This window comes from Leptonotus elevatus, chromosome 1, assembly GCF_054856555.1.
Source record: "Leptonotus elevatus isolate MCC_2025b chromosome 1, RoL_Lele_1.0, whole genome shotgun sequence".
Classification (NCBI taxonomy): Eukaryota; Metazoa; Chordata; class Actinopteri; order Syngnathiformes; family Syngnathidae; genus Leptonotus; species Leptonotus elevatus.
In genome coordinates this window covers 54,814,642-54,833,489 of record NC_141239.1, presented here as the reverse complement: position 1 = coordinate 54,833,489, position 18,848 = coordinate 54,814,642, and the positions used below count along the sequence as shown (strand labels likewise).

Here is an 18,848-nt window from a genome sequence, read left to right as displayed (position 1 = left end):
GATACACAATCTAAAGCACATAAAAACAAAGCCACCCCTTAAAAATAATAAAATCAGTTGTAATAAATGAAAACAATCACATATGCTGATCACTCAATCAGCCACCCCCCTCCCCCATGTTCATTTGCTACATATGGCTACATTATTGGTTAATTGTTAACCAATAAAATATAAGATTGTTGGGCGTGTCCTGGCTTGGGATGAGGCAAAAGCGGGAAGCCCGATTGTCTTTATGTGAAGATGATTCCAGCATTAATTTCATTAATTTTATGCTCTTCCAGCATGAGTAGCATTGAGCAGAGATTTATCTTGATCTGTTTTTGTGCAGCCTCCAGTAGACGAGTCCACACAAGAGACCATGATGGCCGTGCTCGTAGAGATGGGGTTTGGGGACAGACCACTCAACCAGCGGCTGCTAAAGAAACACAACTATAACCTGCTAGATGTCGTCAATGAGCTTGTTCAGCTGACCGACAATGACTGGTACTCTACACGTTACTGACCAGCGAGAGAAAGATGCAAGACAAGCATGGGGGTGGGTAATAGAACGCAAAACAGAATTAAAGAAAGCGGAGGTGTGGGTCGAAGACAAAATGTCTTATCTTTATATAATATAAAAAAACATTCCAATGCTGGGACAGGGGACTGGAACCTTGTTAGATCACAGAATCTTTTCTCATAAGACCCATGCACAATATAGCATAAACCCTACAATACCTAAACCTAAAACGTACACACCAAATACTAATCGCCATAGCATAAAAATCAGTGGGAGCCCTCTGTTTGTTATTCATAGTTTGGAACAATTTAAAGGCCTCATTGGATAGCCAAGGTCCAAACCTGTAAATTATGTATGCTGCTGGGTTTAGCTGTTGTCTGCTTTCTCACTCCCTTATCTTCTATGTCCTCTCTAGACTCGTTTAAATTCCTTTTTGTCTTCTTTAAATACTTATTTTTGCTTTTGGACTTGGTCGGGCATCAAAACTTTGCCAGAGATGATAGTGAGAAACTGAGGAGTGATGGGATAATTTATTTTCAATCTAAAAGGTCCTGTGGAGTAGGGATGAGAATTTAATAAGAATTTAGTCATTCCGATTTCCATATGGATTTTCTGATAGATTCTCATTCAGTGAGGGAATGAAATACTACAAACGATATATGATATCCCTGATGTCATTATCATTATTTATATCATTATATGATGTGATAATACAAAAGATGTTTTGACATAGTGCTGTGCAAAATGGACCAAATATTCTATCCTCATATAGGTCATTTTATATCCCACGAAGGATATATATTACGTTATAATATTTTCTAATAAAATTAAATTAATGGCAATATTCTTTGACCGTTCCTCCATTTATTTATAAACACATTTTATATTGAAAAATAAAACGGATAAAAGGTAAATAGAAATACAATAAAACTGAAATATTCAGTGGAAAAATACCATTCAAAATATCTGGTACTACTAGCAGTTTCCAAGGAATGTGCCCTGTGAGCGCATTGTAATTTAATGTAGTGTACAATGCGGTCTCCATTCATGATTTTCAAGCAGTGCTGTAAGTGAGTATTGTGAGAAGAAGGCAATCTCTAAGTGCCCACGCCACAGTGAGAATTTTTTGCAGTTCCTTTTTAAATGCACTTTGCACATGTACATCTACATGCCTTGTAAAACCGCACACCTCACTCTGTGCTGAATTGAAAGGGAATGAGGGGAGCCACTTCCTTTGGATGGCTAACAAGTTGGCTAAACCTTCCCTCCCTTCTGCCTGTGCCGGTCTATGAAAACACCAAAAGAAAGAAAGCTCCATGCATGTTAGATTGCGCTTTGCACTAGACTCTCATTGTGCATAAAAATAGGGCCCTCAGTGTGTCACGTCGAGGGGAAGAAGAAGTGCCAACTCTTCCACTAACGTCTTAGGATAGGAGTTAAGTGTTTAAAATATGTTCCTTTCCTGCTTTACCTTCCACCAAATTTAAATACCTTATGCCACACTACAACACTTGCTGTTTGTCCAGTACTTGAATATATCATGGATACTCACAGGCTTTAAAAAAATATTACGTGTACACTAGGGCTTATGATCGCAATTAAAAAAAAAAAATTTTTACATTATAGGATATTAACAAAAAGACAAATTAAGCATTATTAATACGAAAGACCATTTATCTACTACAATTCAGGTGTAAACTAAATACTTTGATGTGCAGTCTAAGCGTTCACCAGAACAGCATAATTCTGCCACATATGTGTGGCTTAAACAACATAAATATATGCTAAATCAGTAAGAAATCAAACAAACTAAAGTGCAGACCACAACAATTTTGTTTTGCCACTTCAATATATCCAACTTTTCATGTTTCATGAAACATGATACACTATGTAAATATGTGGACTGCACTTCTAAATACTGAACATATCGTCTACATCAATAATTACAGTACATATTTCAAAAATACAACTTCTCAAACATCTCCAGTTAGTAATATCGCACATGCTTAAGTGCAGGAAAAGTTTATATGTAACATCATCAAATTTCAAAAGCAAGTGGTGGCTGCTGCAGCAATAGCGAAGCCACGTAATTTAATGAGGAGGACCATAATTTCATCTCTTCAGTTTAATTAATGAACTCGGATGACACGACATAAGGCCACCTACAGACATATTTATTAGGGGTGGGAATCTTTGAATGTCTCACGATTCGATTCGATTCAGATTTTTGGGCTTGCGATTCGATTCAAATCGATTTTCGATTATGAACGCTTTTTTATTCAAAATGATTTGATTGACAATGATTTTTGCTTCAATCTATAGATGTGCAAGGAATTGTATTGATCTACTCCAGTCTGACTCGCTAATGCTAATTAGCGCGCTACTCGCGGCACTTTTATCACTCAAAAGAACGGCTCCGCTTTTATTGGAATAACTTGATCGTGACTTTTTCCTTCTACTCTCTAACGTCGCTACAACTTAACAGTGTATTAGACCGCAGGGAACCACACTGCCCCTCAGTGGCCAAACTATAACATGAACAGCGCTCCAAATAAAGGCACACACAGACAAAGGCAAAACAGTATAAAATTATTTAAATAAAATCTATTTTGGGGACATCTAAAATCGATTCGGAATCGTACTAAATGATTCTTATGAGAATTTATTTTTGGGCACAACCCAAGTATTTATCCTCTTAATTTGTGACTACCCTCCACTCCCATTTATTTCTGAATGCAGCTGTTAATTATAAAAATTGAGAAAGTACAATGTAAAGAACCCCAAGTAAATCAATTAAGGAAAGTGTGAGAGTGAAATTGAAATGATATACTATGCTAAGTATCAGCCTCTGGAGAACATTTATAACATCCTCAGAAAAAGTTACATCAAGCTCTTGTGTGACGTAATTGACTTTATGCACAAATATTAATTTAAATTTTGTTTGGAATTTGCCCAAGTGAAGGCTTGGAGTGCCGTGGTTAACTAAAGGGCTTTCAGCAAAGACCTATGTCAAGTGTGCTGCTCATTTTCAGCCACTTGTGTACAATTTATAATCTGTTCTATTAGTTGTACCCATTAAGCTTTGTTGTATTCAAGTGCGACTGGATCTGTTTTGTTTTTTTCAGTTTTCATGCACTGTATGTCCTGCACTGGAGTATATTGCTATTCCTTATTTGTATAATTACACTGTCCTGTTATTTATAAACTGCTAATATACTGTAGTTTAGCTATAAATAGAACAAATATTCTCATTTGCGCTTTTCACTGATACCCTGACTGCTCATACAAGTTTGCCTTATATGATAGCAGGCACTATCTTATCTACTAGTCTTATATTAAAATTACTATGTTTTAGTTTTTTTTATATATTAAAAGAAATAGTATACGCTGGGCACCACAATGTTAGCACCACGTCACATTTTAATGGGTCAATTGGTTGAATTGAGAGATTACCAGAGTGTACCAGCTGTGAGTACTACACTGGTCAAAGTCTACGCTTGTCCCCCACACAAGAACAACAGAGTTGCATAAACAATGCAACACATTTTGACACAAAATCGAGCATCATTTTTTCTATCAAGGCAATAAGCAAGGCTGCAACCAACAGAGCGGCTTGTTTCCAGCCAAGTAGAATACTGGCCTTTGTGTTATGTGGGCCTGAAGGCAGTTAGACTTTGGCTGAGTGAAAATTGTGATCATAGCATTTGTGTTAAGGATTTTTGTAACCTAAAACAGCTGTTGGCTTTTTGGCAGCCATCATCGATCGAATGCATATCAAGCCCCCCACTGTGACATTTTTTGGAAGTTGTTTATGTCCATAACAAATCAGCTATGGCTCTGTCCTCTTCTACTGCTAGACTGCTTTACACTCTATTACAGCGGAAATACAGTGTGGCATTACTATGAGATCACAGGTACAGTGGGGATCAAAAGTTTGGGTAACCCAGGTAAAAAAAAATAAAAATAAAAATAAAAAAAAGTTTGATTTTATTTCCATCATTTTCGCTTTCAAAATAAAAATAATGGTGTCTGCAAACGTTTGGGCACCCTGCAAAGTTTTTAGCATGCACCTCTCCCTTTGGAAAGTTTGAGACCTGATAATGTCATGGATTGTTCACAATCATCGTCTGGAAAGATCAGGTGATGTTGATCACAAAGGTTTTAAATGGCCATACTGATTTGATCTTGCCTCAACAATTAGTGAAGACTAAATGTCAGGAAAAGCCGACATGAAGAACTGAGCAGCCTCACAAAGCAGGAGAACGCGATAAGAAGGTAAACAAAGGGGTTTCAGATGCCAGTATCCTCTGTTCGGGATGCAATTAAGAAATGGCAGTCATCAGGAACAGCGGGAGTTCAGGCAAAAACTGGAAGACCAAGAAAAAAAATCAAGTTTGCACATTTTGGATGCTAACTTGTTGACATCTGTGAAAAAGCTGAAGTTAATGATAGGTTGCCTTCTACAAATGGATAAAGATCATAAACACACCTCAAAATGCACCGCGGATTACATCAAGATGTGTAAACAGAAGGTTTTGCCATGGCCTTCACAATCTCCTGACATCAACAAGAGCGTTGTTTAACACACTACCCAGAACTCTTAAAGAACTAGAAGACTTTTGTCAGGGAAAATGGGCAAAGACACCTCAAACAATAATGAAAAGACTCTTGGCTGGCTACAAAAAGTGTTTATTAGCTGTGATACTTGCCAAAAGTGGCAGTACAAGGTGGTGTTAGCTTTGCAGGGTGCCCCAGCGTTTGCAGACCCCATTATTTGGTTTTCTGTTATTTTGAAAGTGTAAATGATGGAAATAATATCAAACTTTTTGGGACATGTTATAAAAACATCTCATCTGTAATTTGATGCCCTTTGGAGATTTTTCTATCTTTACTTGGCTTGTTTATGCACAAGTAATACCAATTATTATGTGGGGTGCCCAAAGTTTCAATCACCACTGTATACGCAGCGACGACTCGGCTAATTTCTCTGTGCAGCCATGTATCAACAATCATTCCAACGCGACAGGGATCAAACATAGCAAATATTAGGGCCTAAATATTTATTTTAATGTTAAGCAATGTTGAGCAGGTATAATATTTTAATAATAAACATAACACTATCATCATCGAATGCAAACTTGTTTTAACAATCAGGCCTCTCTTTTCTCAACCAATACTACCTTATTTGTATCTACTGTGTCCCAAACATTTGTTCTTTGTAAAAGCAAAGGTCTCAGTGTTCCTCAAAATAATTGAGATAATTAAGATAGTGACTTTTTATTATCACTCTTATCTTTGAGTGGCTTCACTTACATATTAACAACCACGTTCACACTGGCTTCTTGGTAAATTGTTGCATCAGAGAGGTAACAGTTGTTCCGTGACTGGGACATGGCTTTCTAAAATGTGCATTTAAATATCTGCATTGAGATAATTAGATGTGTGGACAGTCACAATTGTTTTCAACTCGCACTCCCTTACACACTGGTGGTGTGCCGCCTCTACGCCTTACCTTACACACGATACCTTACACACAGGACAGCCATAAGGTGGAAAAGGGTAGGCTTTGATGGCCAATGTGAAGGTACTGTTACCAGGTGTATTTATTTAAAAAAAAAAACACACACATCGAGGCTGGAAAGTTCCTCCAGCCTGAAATGATATTTTGAATCGTGTTCAGGCTGTTTCAGCCGTATGTCTTCACAGTTGTTGTCAATGATATTGTCCATTTCTGCAATTAATGCTTTTTAGACTTTCCAACTTTTTCTTTAAAATATAACAAGACATTGTTGACTCTTCTGCTTTCTACATGGCATATGTTTTCAGGAATCACAAAAGGTTGAAATGACTTTATTTGATTGATTTATAGGATATTTTTAATGGGCCATTGTATGGCAAATTATATAATCATTTACAAAATCTGTTATGTAAACAAAAAATAATTTCCGTAAATTTAAGGTAATGGGGACGATGAAAAAAAATACTGAAATTAACCTAAGCAATAATTAGATAGTCATAGCCACATACAATCAAATATAATATATAAAACTGCTGATGAAAATAAGAGAAATTAGATTTTACATTATAAGGTGAGTTGAGGTAGACTTTGAAATATGTACAAGGATTCTTTTGAAGTTTATTATGTGTCTCATGCTGTATTCGAAAGGGAGCATTGTGTTGTGTGACCTTTAGTGGAATATGTTGAAAGACGCAGTTAAATCACTCAGAAGTGGAATTCAACATTTTTCATTAAAACTATTAAAAGTTGTGTTTTGTTTTTCCTTCACAAGTGTGTGTATATAAACAGAACTTTTCAACTTTTCAAAGACTATCGAGTGACTTGATCGACTTAAAGGCAGAATGAGAAGGACTGATCAGTTTGTTGACAACATGCAATAGTGTAGTAGTGTTGGTGTAATGCAGAGCTTCTCAAGCAGCCATGTGCCATGGCACATTAATGTGCCACGGGAAATTATCCAATTCCATTTAATTAGTCCCAAAGTTATTTATTTAGTACAAATAATGCATCCCTGTTCGATTATCTATGCCAGTGACAGGTAGAACAATTATATGTTCTTCTAGATGGCAGAAGGTACAGAATATAATTAAACGGTGTAAAATCTTCAAACATTTTTTATATTTGTTTTTGTTTTTTTAAATATGTGCCTCAGCAACGGTTGGGATTATTATTTTGGAGAAAAAAATCCAGCACATATAAAAAAAATAAAAAACATGCATCTCCTGAAGTTAGATATGTACAATGAGCAATGCAAATTGTACTAAATATGATCTAGTCTAAGTATGAGCAAATAAACTAGTTTGCAAATACTTTATAAGCACACAGAGAGGTAATTAGACCCATTTTTTCCCTCTTCTGTAGCATCTTTGGCTACCTACTTGGATGCGAAATATATTGTTAATCTATGTGTATGTGTATTAGTGTTCTGTGTTATTAAGGACAATCCTTTTCATTCTGCCATTTAAATTGAGATTGATTTTTAAAATTGTTTTGGTCCTGTGCATTTTATGCTTAAAATGTACAAAGAGCTGTGGATTGCTGTATTTTTAGGCTTAATATGCAGTGTTTGATTGTGCTCTGCTGTATGTGTGTTAGTATTTTCCTTTTGAGTTTTTGACATAATCTGTTCAGAACCTTTTTTAGATTACAGGTAAAGATTACTTGAAAAATAAATCTGAGTTGATTAAATCAAATAGTGTAATATGTTTATTTGCATAAATACTACCTAAACATGTCTATTTGAAAAAATATCTACTGTATATCTTGTAATGGTACTTTTGGTTTTTAATGGTTGTTTGGCAAAGATGGCAACTTCAAATAAAACATCACGTTATACAACTGAATGTGGAATGTTGCATTTTATGATTTACAGTGGAATCTTGAACCTCAACCTCAATCCTGGTAGACTGCCAATACATCCCGTTTCAGATTTGAAAACATTTTTGCTATTGGAGATTATGGAAATGTAAATAAATCTCCTCCAAGGCAATATTGTCACCGTTGTAAAAGTGTTACAACCAATAACCACAATTAATATTAAGATATGAAAATACTCAAATACGGCCTGGTTTCACAAATAGATATATTAGTTTCATTTTAAGTCAGTCGTACACCTTGATGAAGCTTGTTGAGAATAATTAATTGCCTGTCAAAAATGTATCTTAATGATGCATTGTGGAGTTTGCTACTTTTTTTACTCCTCTGGCCTAAGTTGTAACTGCAGTCTCTGTGTCAAGCTCGTCGTGCACTGTGCGCGTGCAAGTACATGCGCTCGAATAAATTCTTTGTTTTTTCTATTTTCTCGGAGTCTGAGCAGGAGTTCGGGCTGTGTTTGAAGCCGGCTTCTTATTGTTTTTTTTCTTCAGTTTCCATCCCAGTTGTGTTGTATGCAGCGAACACAACACTACATTTACACGGGGACGAGCATGATGTCAATTTGATGTCACCACTCCCCACCCCCAAGAAAAATCTTTAACATTACTATTTTAAACTCCTCAATGCACCTATATAGTTGCAAATTTTGGATGTCCCTCCAAAATTGACCAATTTCCAAGAGGCCAACTGACATTCTAGTACATGTGACAACATATCTCCCATCTTAAGCATACTGTATGTCTGGGCTGTGCATGTAGTGTAGCACAACTAAAGCCTTATCTTAGAGCATAGGTGTCAAACTCCGGTCCTCAAGGGCTGCAGTCCTGCATGTTTTGGAGGTTTCCCTCTTCCAACACAAGCTGATTCCAATCAGCAGGATCGTTATCAGGCTTATGCAGAGCTTGCTGATGAGCTGATCATATATCAGCTGTGTTGGAAAACGGAAACATCCAAAACCTGCAGGACTTGACACCTATGTCTTAGAGAGAACAACGTCCAAGTCGGATACATTTTGCAAATACACACTTGAAATTAGTTCAATGATTTATTATTGATATTTTTGCTGTAATAAATTTTAACTCTTTTACTGCCAAAAACGTTAAATAACGTTTAGTAAAATCCTACGGAGGGGCGCCAAAGACGTTAAAAGACGTTCACTATGTTTTTTTGGGTTTTTTTTGGAAACAGGTGGAGGAAAGCCTGTGCTGAAAGTATCAAGCAGATCAAGTTAGTATAATGACTAGTTTTGGCCCCTAGATGGCAGCGATGACTCTCTTTGGACAAGATTGGGTGGGCGTCAGTAGAAGACGTGAGGCGGAGCTAGAGTGTTGAGGGGACAATGGCTGATGAAATAACAATGGCGACCGGTTGCAAGCAGCTCACGCTTGAGCATTTTTTTCAAAGACGAAAAGCATCGACTAATGCTAAACAGCGCATTGATGACGACGATGATGATGATGGTGACTCCGAGCTTGACGCCGAAGTTGGAAGCGTTGACGCGGCGGCTATGATCACGTCGTAAAGCCTCACCGGCTAGCGATGCTAACGCCGGAAAACGCGGAGCACAACCGAGCACAGGCGGACGTTCAATCGGACGATGAAGAGTACCCCGAGTCCAATGCATATTCATCGGTGGAGCGGGTACAGTCTGATCACAGAGAAGACACTGGTTCTGGACTACGATGCCACCATGAATGGAGTGGATAAGATGGATCAGAACATCTACCACCCGGTATAGGAAATGAAGGACATGAGGAAGCCAGACGTAACACCACCGTAACGTAACCGTATCATGATCCTGATAGTAGACTTGATGGCAACACACACTGCAGTATATACTTGCTATTCCCCGGAAAAAACGGCCGGCAAGAAAGTGTAGCGTCTGCACGCGAAGGGGCAGTGAAACTAATCTGTTGTGCAAATCTTGTTGCGTCTCCTTGCACGCAGGGGAGTGTTATACAAAAAGAAAAACTGTAGTTGAAACATCCACATAATTGTAAATAGCACCACAGTTGCACACATTTGTAAATAGTTTGCCAAATTGTTGTGTCAAATTGTTACACTGTTGAATGTAAATAAACGTATTTTGCTAACAAAAAACACTTTTTCATTGTTGGTGGTAGTGTTTTACTTAAGTAAAGCACTGTTTAGATGTTTGTGGCATCATTCATGGAAAAAAAAAAGGTGTCAAATTCACTAGAGTGCATGAAATAATATCGTTTCACTAAAAGCTTGATTTCTCCGTATTTTGGTCCAAAACAAGAGCATTTGGGTGAAACTAACCATTTTCTATTGTTGATTACTGAAGAACGGAATAAGGTAGAAACAAACTTTTTTGTTCTGATGAAAGATGAGAGTTCAATCTTTCATTTGGTAGTATGTGTTTTTCCATAGTCCAAACACAAAATGTTCTGTGGACCTTGAAAGATCAGTCAAAATGCTTAAATCGGCTGGCATCCACAGCATCCCTTTTCTGAAAACGTCTGACAGTCAAAGAGTTAATTGATGATTAATTACTTTATTTTCCTAATATTTAAGTGTCGTGGTAATGCCCGATCTGTGCATAATATTAGAATAATATTAAATATGGCCAAAACCTTGTACCTCCAAAATCGTCACTTTCCAGGAGACCCCAAAAATGGAATTTCTGTTCAAACATTAGAATCGCATCATCAAAGAGAGGACCATTTTCAACACTTTAGATGGGTTTGTAATTCGTAAAAAAAAATAATAATAACACCCACATGTGTGGACTGACCAAAAGTATAGATTTTTGAAAAAATATTAAATTTGCCTAATAGTGTCTTAGGAGGTTTTGGCCCGATGCCAGCGATATACTTTTTAGGAATAAAACCTATAGCTTTTTTTTCATGAACACAAACTGTTTTTCTTGTCTTTGAGAGTGTGGTGAGTGTCTTGATGTTGCGATGTTTGAACGAAACTTGCCAAAAAAGCAACACTTGTTACGTGTGCACACCCTCACAAGCCTGCGCTGCTCAGTGAGATATGTTCTTAAAGCTTATCTGTGAATTAATCACAAAGGATAAAGGTATAAGACAGACATGACTCACTTTATTTATTAACATTTTACTTGTCACACAAGTATGAAAAGCAGTTAAACAATGCAAAATGTCAAACAAACAGAACACATTGCCTTAAATGTCTTAACAACAAACTTAATTAAGATGAGTCTTCCTGCGCTTACAGTCTTAATGATCCCCCCCCCCCCCCCAAATCTGCTGGCTGTTGTTCTCTTCTCAACATCTACTCTTTAAAACACATTGATGTGACTTGGAATATGTTTCATAAACATATATGTCATAAATAAATAAAAAACTATAGTTATAGTTAAGCTATTCTACATTAAATGAAGCTATACTTCTACACATCAAAGAAATGCAAGTTACAATGCTAAGCTACAATTAAATGCCAAAGTGGCTAAACTACAGCAAAGATTTGTACCGTATTTTTTTAATCATCAGATACAATTTTATTACTGTACTATTGGGGTATAGATTAAAGCTGCAATATGGAACTTTTTTCCCAAAAATAACTTTAGAGTAAGCTTTTTATTTGACCATTTATGACTGAAATGCCTTCTAATTAGTAGATTAACACCTTAGCTGTTCACAATGGGTACTCCTGCAAGCCTCTGGCCAATAGACTGGAATCGGGTTAGAATTTCCCGCGCCCTGTCTGCGGATGTGATGTGGGTGTATGTGAAGAACGGTATGTGCAGTTTTATTTTTCGTCAGCAGGTAGCAGTAGCGAATCGAAATGGAATATTCTACATTCAGTAGCTTTAACACTTTGGGTAATCATGTTTCTTACTGCCACTGCAATATGCAATGAATGTGGACTAAACAAATAATGTATTATAGTTGCAGATGTGGTGTCATTTTCCACTATTAAATTTACGGGGTTTTTTTTTTTTTTTTTTTTTTTTTAATGACCACATTGCCTATTTAAATAGATCATAATTTGTTTTTGTAGAGGGAAAAAAAACCAATATAATAAAATAATATTTCCCAGTTACATAACCCGTTGTGTTCTTGGGCAAGGCACTTCACACACATTGCTTCCAGTGCTACTCACACTGGTATATGGAAGGTGCGAATGTTTGGTGGTGGTCGGAGGTGCACACTGGCAGCCACGCTTCCGTCTGCCTGCCTCAGGGCAGCTGTGGCTACTTGAGTAGCTTACCGCCACCACAGTGTGAATGTGTGAGGGCATGAATAATGTATTCATTCCATTGTAAAGCGTCTTTGAGTGTCGAGAAAAGCGCTATATAAATTCGATGCATTATTATTATTATTATTATTATAACCCATAATTGCACTTAATTCTATTAATTTCAAAAGCATGTTGCTAATTAGGCCTGGTCCATAAGTAGGCTGCTTTTGCCCTATTTTTGCTCCTTTCTGACCCAGGAAAACAAAGAACCACAATCTAATGCTTTATAAGATTATCCTGTGGTCTGAGTTGTGTTAAGAATGAAGTTTGAAACTAATTGGACAGATTTGGATTGCTGACTGCTAAAGTGCACCCAGTTTATCGAATCCTACCCCAACCCAAGGACCAGGTTTATTTGTGTGAATAGATGCACACACTAATCTATGTACTAATTGTGTCTGAAAATTAAAGCACAGTTCATTTTGCGCATTGTGGGAGAAGTATATACTTGGAGAAGTATATAATGTCAATACATTACAATCAGTCAGTACACTGTCCTCCATAATTGTTGGCACACCTGGTTAAGATGTTTTCTTTACCTTCTAATAAATTCAGGGCAGGGTGTTCTAAATAATGTACGACCAAAATTTAAAAACAAAAGAGGAGAATCCCACGTTTAATTCACATGCATTTGTTCAGTGTGGGGGGATCCCACATTAAGAAATCATTATTGTACATGAAAATATGTGTCACATTTTATAACACCTCTGATGTGAATACTTTGTACAACCCCCTTTGCCAACAAAACAGAACCCAATCTTCTATAATGCTTCACAAGGTGCGAGAAGACAGAAAAAGGGATCTTATATATATGCCGCATTGTATATTATCGAATATAGATTAAGTACTGTATGAGCAAAACTGATGCCTGCGGACTTGAACATAATTATTAGGAATGTGCATCGGTCCGTGTCTCTTTTGGTTATTGGATATAACCGTGAGAGACAGATATTAAAAATAGAAAAACTTATTTGATTTTGGTTTTAAAATAGAAACACCACAATTTAAATACAGCTTAATGCTCTTGTTTGTTGTCTGGAACGATTAAGGAAAAGTCTAATAACAGTTTGATTTTCAATTTTTATTTCTAAAACGAATGGAATATTCAGCACGAGACACAAATCGAAAAACGGCTGGTTTATTTGTTTAAGATTACAGGTGTTGTCACTGACAGCATTTCTCAAACTAACCAGCAGATGGCGACAGCGTGAAGGCTGAAGACGTGAAACGTATTCTGCAATGATTCATCTCTAGTTTTCCACAAACGCAGACTACTCACTTGGAGAAAATTGCTGATACCCCTCTATTAAGGGTAGATATAACAAAAATAATAAAACAAAGAAACAACTATTGTAATAATAATGATGATAATGATATGATGATGATGATGATGATAATAATAATACAGTATAGGCCTATTTTTTTCTTTTGATATGATGATGATGATGATGATAATAATAATACAGTATAGGCCTATTTTTTTCTTTTTAAAGAAAAAAAAGCTGCTAAACGACAGTTACGTACAGTGCTGCTCAAAAGTTTGTGAACTCTGCAGGCATGGTCAGATTTTTTTGTCTAAAATATTAAAATAACCTTATTAAATGTTTAGTCATACCCCAATCTACAATACTGACATTGAAAATAATAGACTTGAACAAAAAGGATAATATTGTCATTAATTTTTAAGCAAAAGTTGCCGATTTAAGAAAAACCCAGATTTCATGGGTGCAAAAGAATGTGAACCTCTCACTTAATCAGACATTGCACCTCCTTTTACAATGATAACTTCATGCAAACACTTTCTTTAGTAACTTATCAGTCTTTCACATCTACTTTGGGGGATTTTTGCCACTCTTCCTTGCAAAATGCAGCCAGTTGAGAGAGGTTGGATGGGTGTCTAGCTTAAACTGCCCGCTTAAGGTCCCGCCACAGTATTTTGAAAAGAAAGTCAGGATTTTAACTGGGCACATCCAGAACATGAATTTTGTTGTTCTTCAGCCATTCCTTGGTTGTATTGCTGAAATGCTTTGGATTATTGTCATGTTGCATGATCCATCTTCTACCAGGCTGTAACTTCACAAAGAACGGCTTCAGGTTATGATCCAGGATTTCCCAATATTCCTCTGAATTCATGATTCCCTAGACTATGTGGAATTGTCCAAGTCCTGAGGATGAAAAGCCAGCCCAGAACTTAACATTCTCACCACCCTGCTTCACTCGAGGGAGATGGTTCTTTTGCTGGTATGCAGTGTTGACTGTTTTAGTTGTGACCAAACTCCACAGAATGGACTTCCAAAAAGCTTCAGTGTTGTCCAGGTACTCGCTGGCAAAGTTGAAATGGGAAGCTTTGATCTTTTTTTGTGAGCAGAGGCTTCTACCTAGCAAGCCTTCCATGAAAGCTTTGTCGATTGACTTTTCTTCTGATTGTTGAAGCATGCACATTGCACATGTGTCCCAGATGCAGCAAAAGAGGTCTGCAAATCCCTCGATGTCATGCAGAGGTTGCCTTTCACCTGAATTATCATTTGTCTTGTGGGTTTTGCTGATATTTTAGAAGGTCATCCACTTCTAGGCTGTATTGTAGTAATTCAATCAATCAATTGACCAAAAACTATTTTTAATTTAGTTTTGACCACACAATTGATCTAAAAAAAATGAACAATTCATTGAAATACTAAACCTACACCTGTTATTTTATTTAAAATGAAATGGTTCAGATTAAACAACAAAATCAGGTTCAAACAATTGGAAAATCCAAATTGCTCAAGAGGTTCACAAACTTTTAAGCAGCACTGTATGTAACTACGGTTCAATGAGTCCCGAACGACCCCACCCCCCGCGTATGCGTCACTCGAGAAATAATTCATAAAAGGACATTTCCAGGGTTCCTGCTGATGTAATCCTCATGTATAAAAGAAGATCGCAACCGGAACCCAATCTCTCAGAACCTTCTCGCGCAGACCAACACAAGGGCTCTGAGTGACAAGCAATGCTAGTGGTCGTTCAAGACTCATAGAACCGTAGTTCCATACATAACTGTTGTTCTATTTCGTACCTCCCGACTGACAGGTGGCAGTGTTGAAACAGCACGGAACGCCGAATACCAGCGATGTCACGAAGAGGGGCCTCCGCAGGACCACAAGCCACATCCAGTGGATGAGGAGAGATGACATCTAAACTGTACAATCTGGAGAACACGCAGAGTGACAACCAGGAAGCAGCCACACAGACGTCCTTCAAGGACACTCCTTCAGAACGGCCCATGACGTAGGCACACTCCTGGTGGAGTGACTGCGCACTCCAGGAGGAGGGAGACGACCAGAGACCCGGTACGACTGCCGAATAACATCCCTGATCCAATGAGACAGGTGTTGCTTGGAAACAGCAGCACACAACAGCCAGGGCGTGGAGCTCCCCCACCCGCTTAGCGAATGCTATCGCAAGTAGAAACGCCGTCTTACGAACCTTCTCGCGCAAACCAACACGAGGGCTCTTGAGTGACAAACAATGCTGGCGGTCGTTCAGGACTCATAGAACCGTAGTTCCATACATAACTGTTGTTCTATTTCGTACCACCAGGTGGCAGTGCTGAAACAGCACGGAACGCAGAATACCAGCGATGTCACGAAGAGGGGCCTCCGCAGGACCGCGAGCCACATCCAGTGGATGAGGAGAGGTGACATCTAAACTGTAGAATCTGGAGAAGGCGCAAAGTGACGATCAGGAGGACCCTCTGAAGGGTCAGATGAATGAGGGGGGAGAGGTGGGATCCAATGACATTCGGATTAACAGAGTCAGCTGAGAGGGAACAAGAGAGGACTTCTCCAAGTTTACCTTGAGTCCAAGTCGTGACACATGCTGAAGAAGTGTAGACGTGTCTCGGAGTGCCTGATCCATCAGCTAATCATCCAAGTAAGGGAGCACCTTCATGCCACTCGACTGCAGGGGTGCAAGGGCCGCCTTCACTACGCATGTGAACAGCCCAAATGAGAGTACTCTGAATTGCCAGTGACGACCCCTGCAGGCAAAGCGGAGAAACTTCCTGTGCTGAGGAGCAATAGGGACGTGGAAGTAAGCGTCCTTCAGATCGACTGACGTGAACCATTCCCCTCGGGCGATCGTCCTCAACACGGCTGACGTAGTCAGCATGCAGAAGGGCAACACCCTGAGGTAACGGTTGAGACCTCTTGAATCCAGGATAGGGCGTAATCCACCTCTCTTTTTTGGAATGAGGAAGTAGGGGGAATAGAATCCTTTCTGGATGAGCCGAGGGATCCACTACTTCGATAGCGGACTTGGCGAGGAGCGTCACTAGGTCTTGATCTAGAGCTAGTCCCTTTTCCGGGTCGCTGATGACAGTCTCTCTGACCTGGTTGGAGAGAGGGGGCCGGCGTCGGAACTGAATCCTGTACTCATGAGACAAGGTTGAAAGCACATGGGTCTGAAGCGAAAAGACAAATTATGGCCATGCTCCCTAGAAAGGAGGGATAAATCATCCCTCAACGCCATGTTACAGTACGACGTAGCCTCATCCACTTTATTGTCTTTCATAGCTGCGGAGAGTGCAAGTAGAAGATGCGCCTGGGCGTTGGCCAGGCGTGCTACCACTGTCGCCGCGTTGTACGACTTAGTGACCAGTTCGTACATCAAGCGCCACTGAGGGCTAGGGCATCTTCACAGCCTCTCTAAGGCCTTCTTCAGGGGAGACGATGAGAGAAGCCACCGAATACTCCACATTAGGCATACGTTCCAATCCAATAGGATTAAGAAACCACATGTTTGACAGGGCCGAGGATAAACACTAGAAATGTACTAGCAGAAATGGAGGTCTGTCAAAAAAGAGATGAGATTCCGGGATCCAAGACTCGGTTAAGTAGTCCATCAGAGAGAGGTCACACTCAGTCGGAGTCTGAGAAAAGCCAGACGTGTCCAACCTGAAACGTTGGAAAGTGCTAAGCATAACAGCACGCTCCAATTCTCCTCCAGCTGAAAAACGTTCAGAAGGAGAAGAGAACGGGGCAGTGGAAACAGAGTCCATTCCCAAATATTCCTCAGAATCCCAGATGGAGACCGCATCCTTGGCGATGTCGTCATCTTGGGAGGGCAATTGGAGTGTTGCATCCGGCATGTCCACCCCTGCATAGGGCAAAGAAGGGTTTTGATTACCCAACTGAGCTTTTATTGCCATCACACTCGCCTCCAAACGGCTCAACTGCAAGGCAATCTGAGAATCAGCCCGACTTTTCTTACGGCAATGGTCAGGGGCAGCAGGAGAAGCAGAACTGCGTTTTGCCCGACCCCCGCAAGGGGTCATTGCTCCCACCGACGATGACCAACCCTGGACAGCCGCTGCGTCCTGGTGAGGCGCAACATCGGTTGTGTTCACCGGAGTATGGACCGCAGCAGCAGCTGCGCGACAGCAGTCAGTGCGTCCCTCTTTGGGCAAGAAGGATCACACAGTGCTTACAACGAGCAACGGCGTCCATAGCAGCCTCCAATCGACACGCAATGAGTGCGCAAGTCAACAGGCTGCTATCTTCGTGTGGGAGAGGGGCGAGAACCGGCCTCTTCCCCAACGGAACAAACTTATCCACAACGTACTCACAGCAACACCTAAGTGGTCGTTAGTGTTGTCATAAACTAGCTGAAGTCATGACAGACAATATCAAAGCCATCAAACAACATCAAGCCGGCTGCCGACCCTAGGCCGCAGCCGCATAAGTTGCGAGGCAATACAAGCTAGGAAAGGATACCACCACTAGCTAGTTGTATTCAAAACAAGTCAAAGCAACCGTAGGCAAGACGGCAACAGTTGTTGACTTACCCCCAACGTACTCACAAACTTGATGCTGCACTCAACGATGAGGCGCAGAAAACATGGAACAATGGAAAGGGAGCTCCAGCGTCCGTACATATATTCCAAAAGCTAAAAAATACAAGGAGCCGTCGCAGCCAAGGGGACGGGGAACCCCGCTGCCCCGATCAAAAAGATCACAGGCCACCAGCGACGGCTGCGAAGAACAGTGAGTGAACCGCAAGAGAAGGTCAAAGAGACCGGGTTCCGGATACGATCCTCTTTTATACATGAGGATCACGTCAGCCGGAACCCTGGAAATGTCATTTTATGAAATCTTTCTCAAGTGACGCATGCGGGTGGGGGATTTCCGTGCTGTTTCAGCACCGCCACCTGGCGGTCGGGAGGGACGAAAAGAACGACAACTCAAAAGCAATGTCTTATTTTCATTAGTTAATTTTCATTAAGGTTTTATTTAGCACTACTTTATTTTCTTTTTCTTTCTTTCTTTCTCTCTCTCTCTCTCTCTCTCTCTCTCTCTCTCTCTCTCTCTCTCTCTCTCTCTCTCTCTCTCTCTCTCTTTCTCCCTTTTTTTTCTTAGTTTTAATTTTAAAAAGAGGGGTACTTTGAGTTTGGGGAATTTAGGAGGTTCATGATCATTCATTACAGAACATTCCATCGTCTTCAGACACCACGCTGTCGCTATCTCCTGGCCTGTTTGAGAAATGCTGTCGTTGACAACTTCTGGGAATGCAAAACAAATAGATGAGACGTTTGTTAATTAGGTTTCCCATTTTTATCTCACTCGTGCTGTATCCTATTTTCGTTTTAGAAATTAAAATGAAAAATTTAACTATTATTAGAATTTTTCTTATTCGTTCCAGTCATCAAACAAGAAAATAAAGCTGTATTTTAATTATTATGTTTCT

General features: G+C 39.5%; 1 protein-coding gene across 3 annotated transcripts in view; it reads left to right on the top strand.

Moving 5' to 3' along the window:
* The window catches only part of nbr1b (NBR1 autophagy cargo receptor b), a 35,762-nt gene extending 16,965 nt beyond the window's left edge, over positions 1 to 18,797 (top strand). The window contains exons 23-25 of one of the 3 annotated variants that reach the window (XR_015094286.1): positions 329 to 535; positions 15,195 to 15,454; positions 15,705 to 18,797. Coding sequence is in view for 2 of the 3 variants with exons in the window: in XM_086070367.1 (XP_085926493.1) it covers positions 329 to 502 (174 nt within the window). In the remaining variant the exon portion in view is untranslated. Of the gene's footprint in view, positions 1 to 328; positions 7,862 to 15,194 lie in introns of those variants that run through there. The other 2 variants (XM_086070367.1, XM_086070365.1) reach the window with 2 other exon arrangements.
* Positions 18,798 to 18,848: the final 51 nt, after the last annotated feature.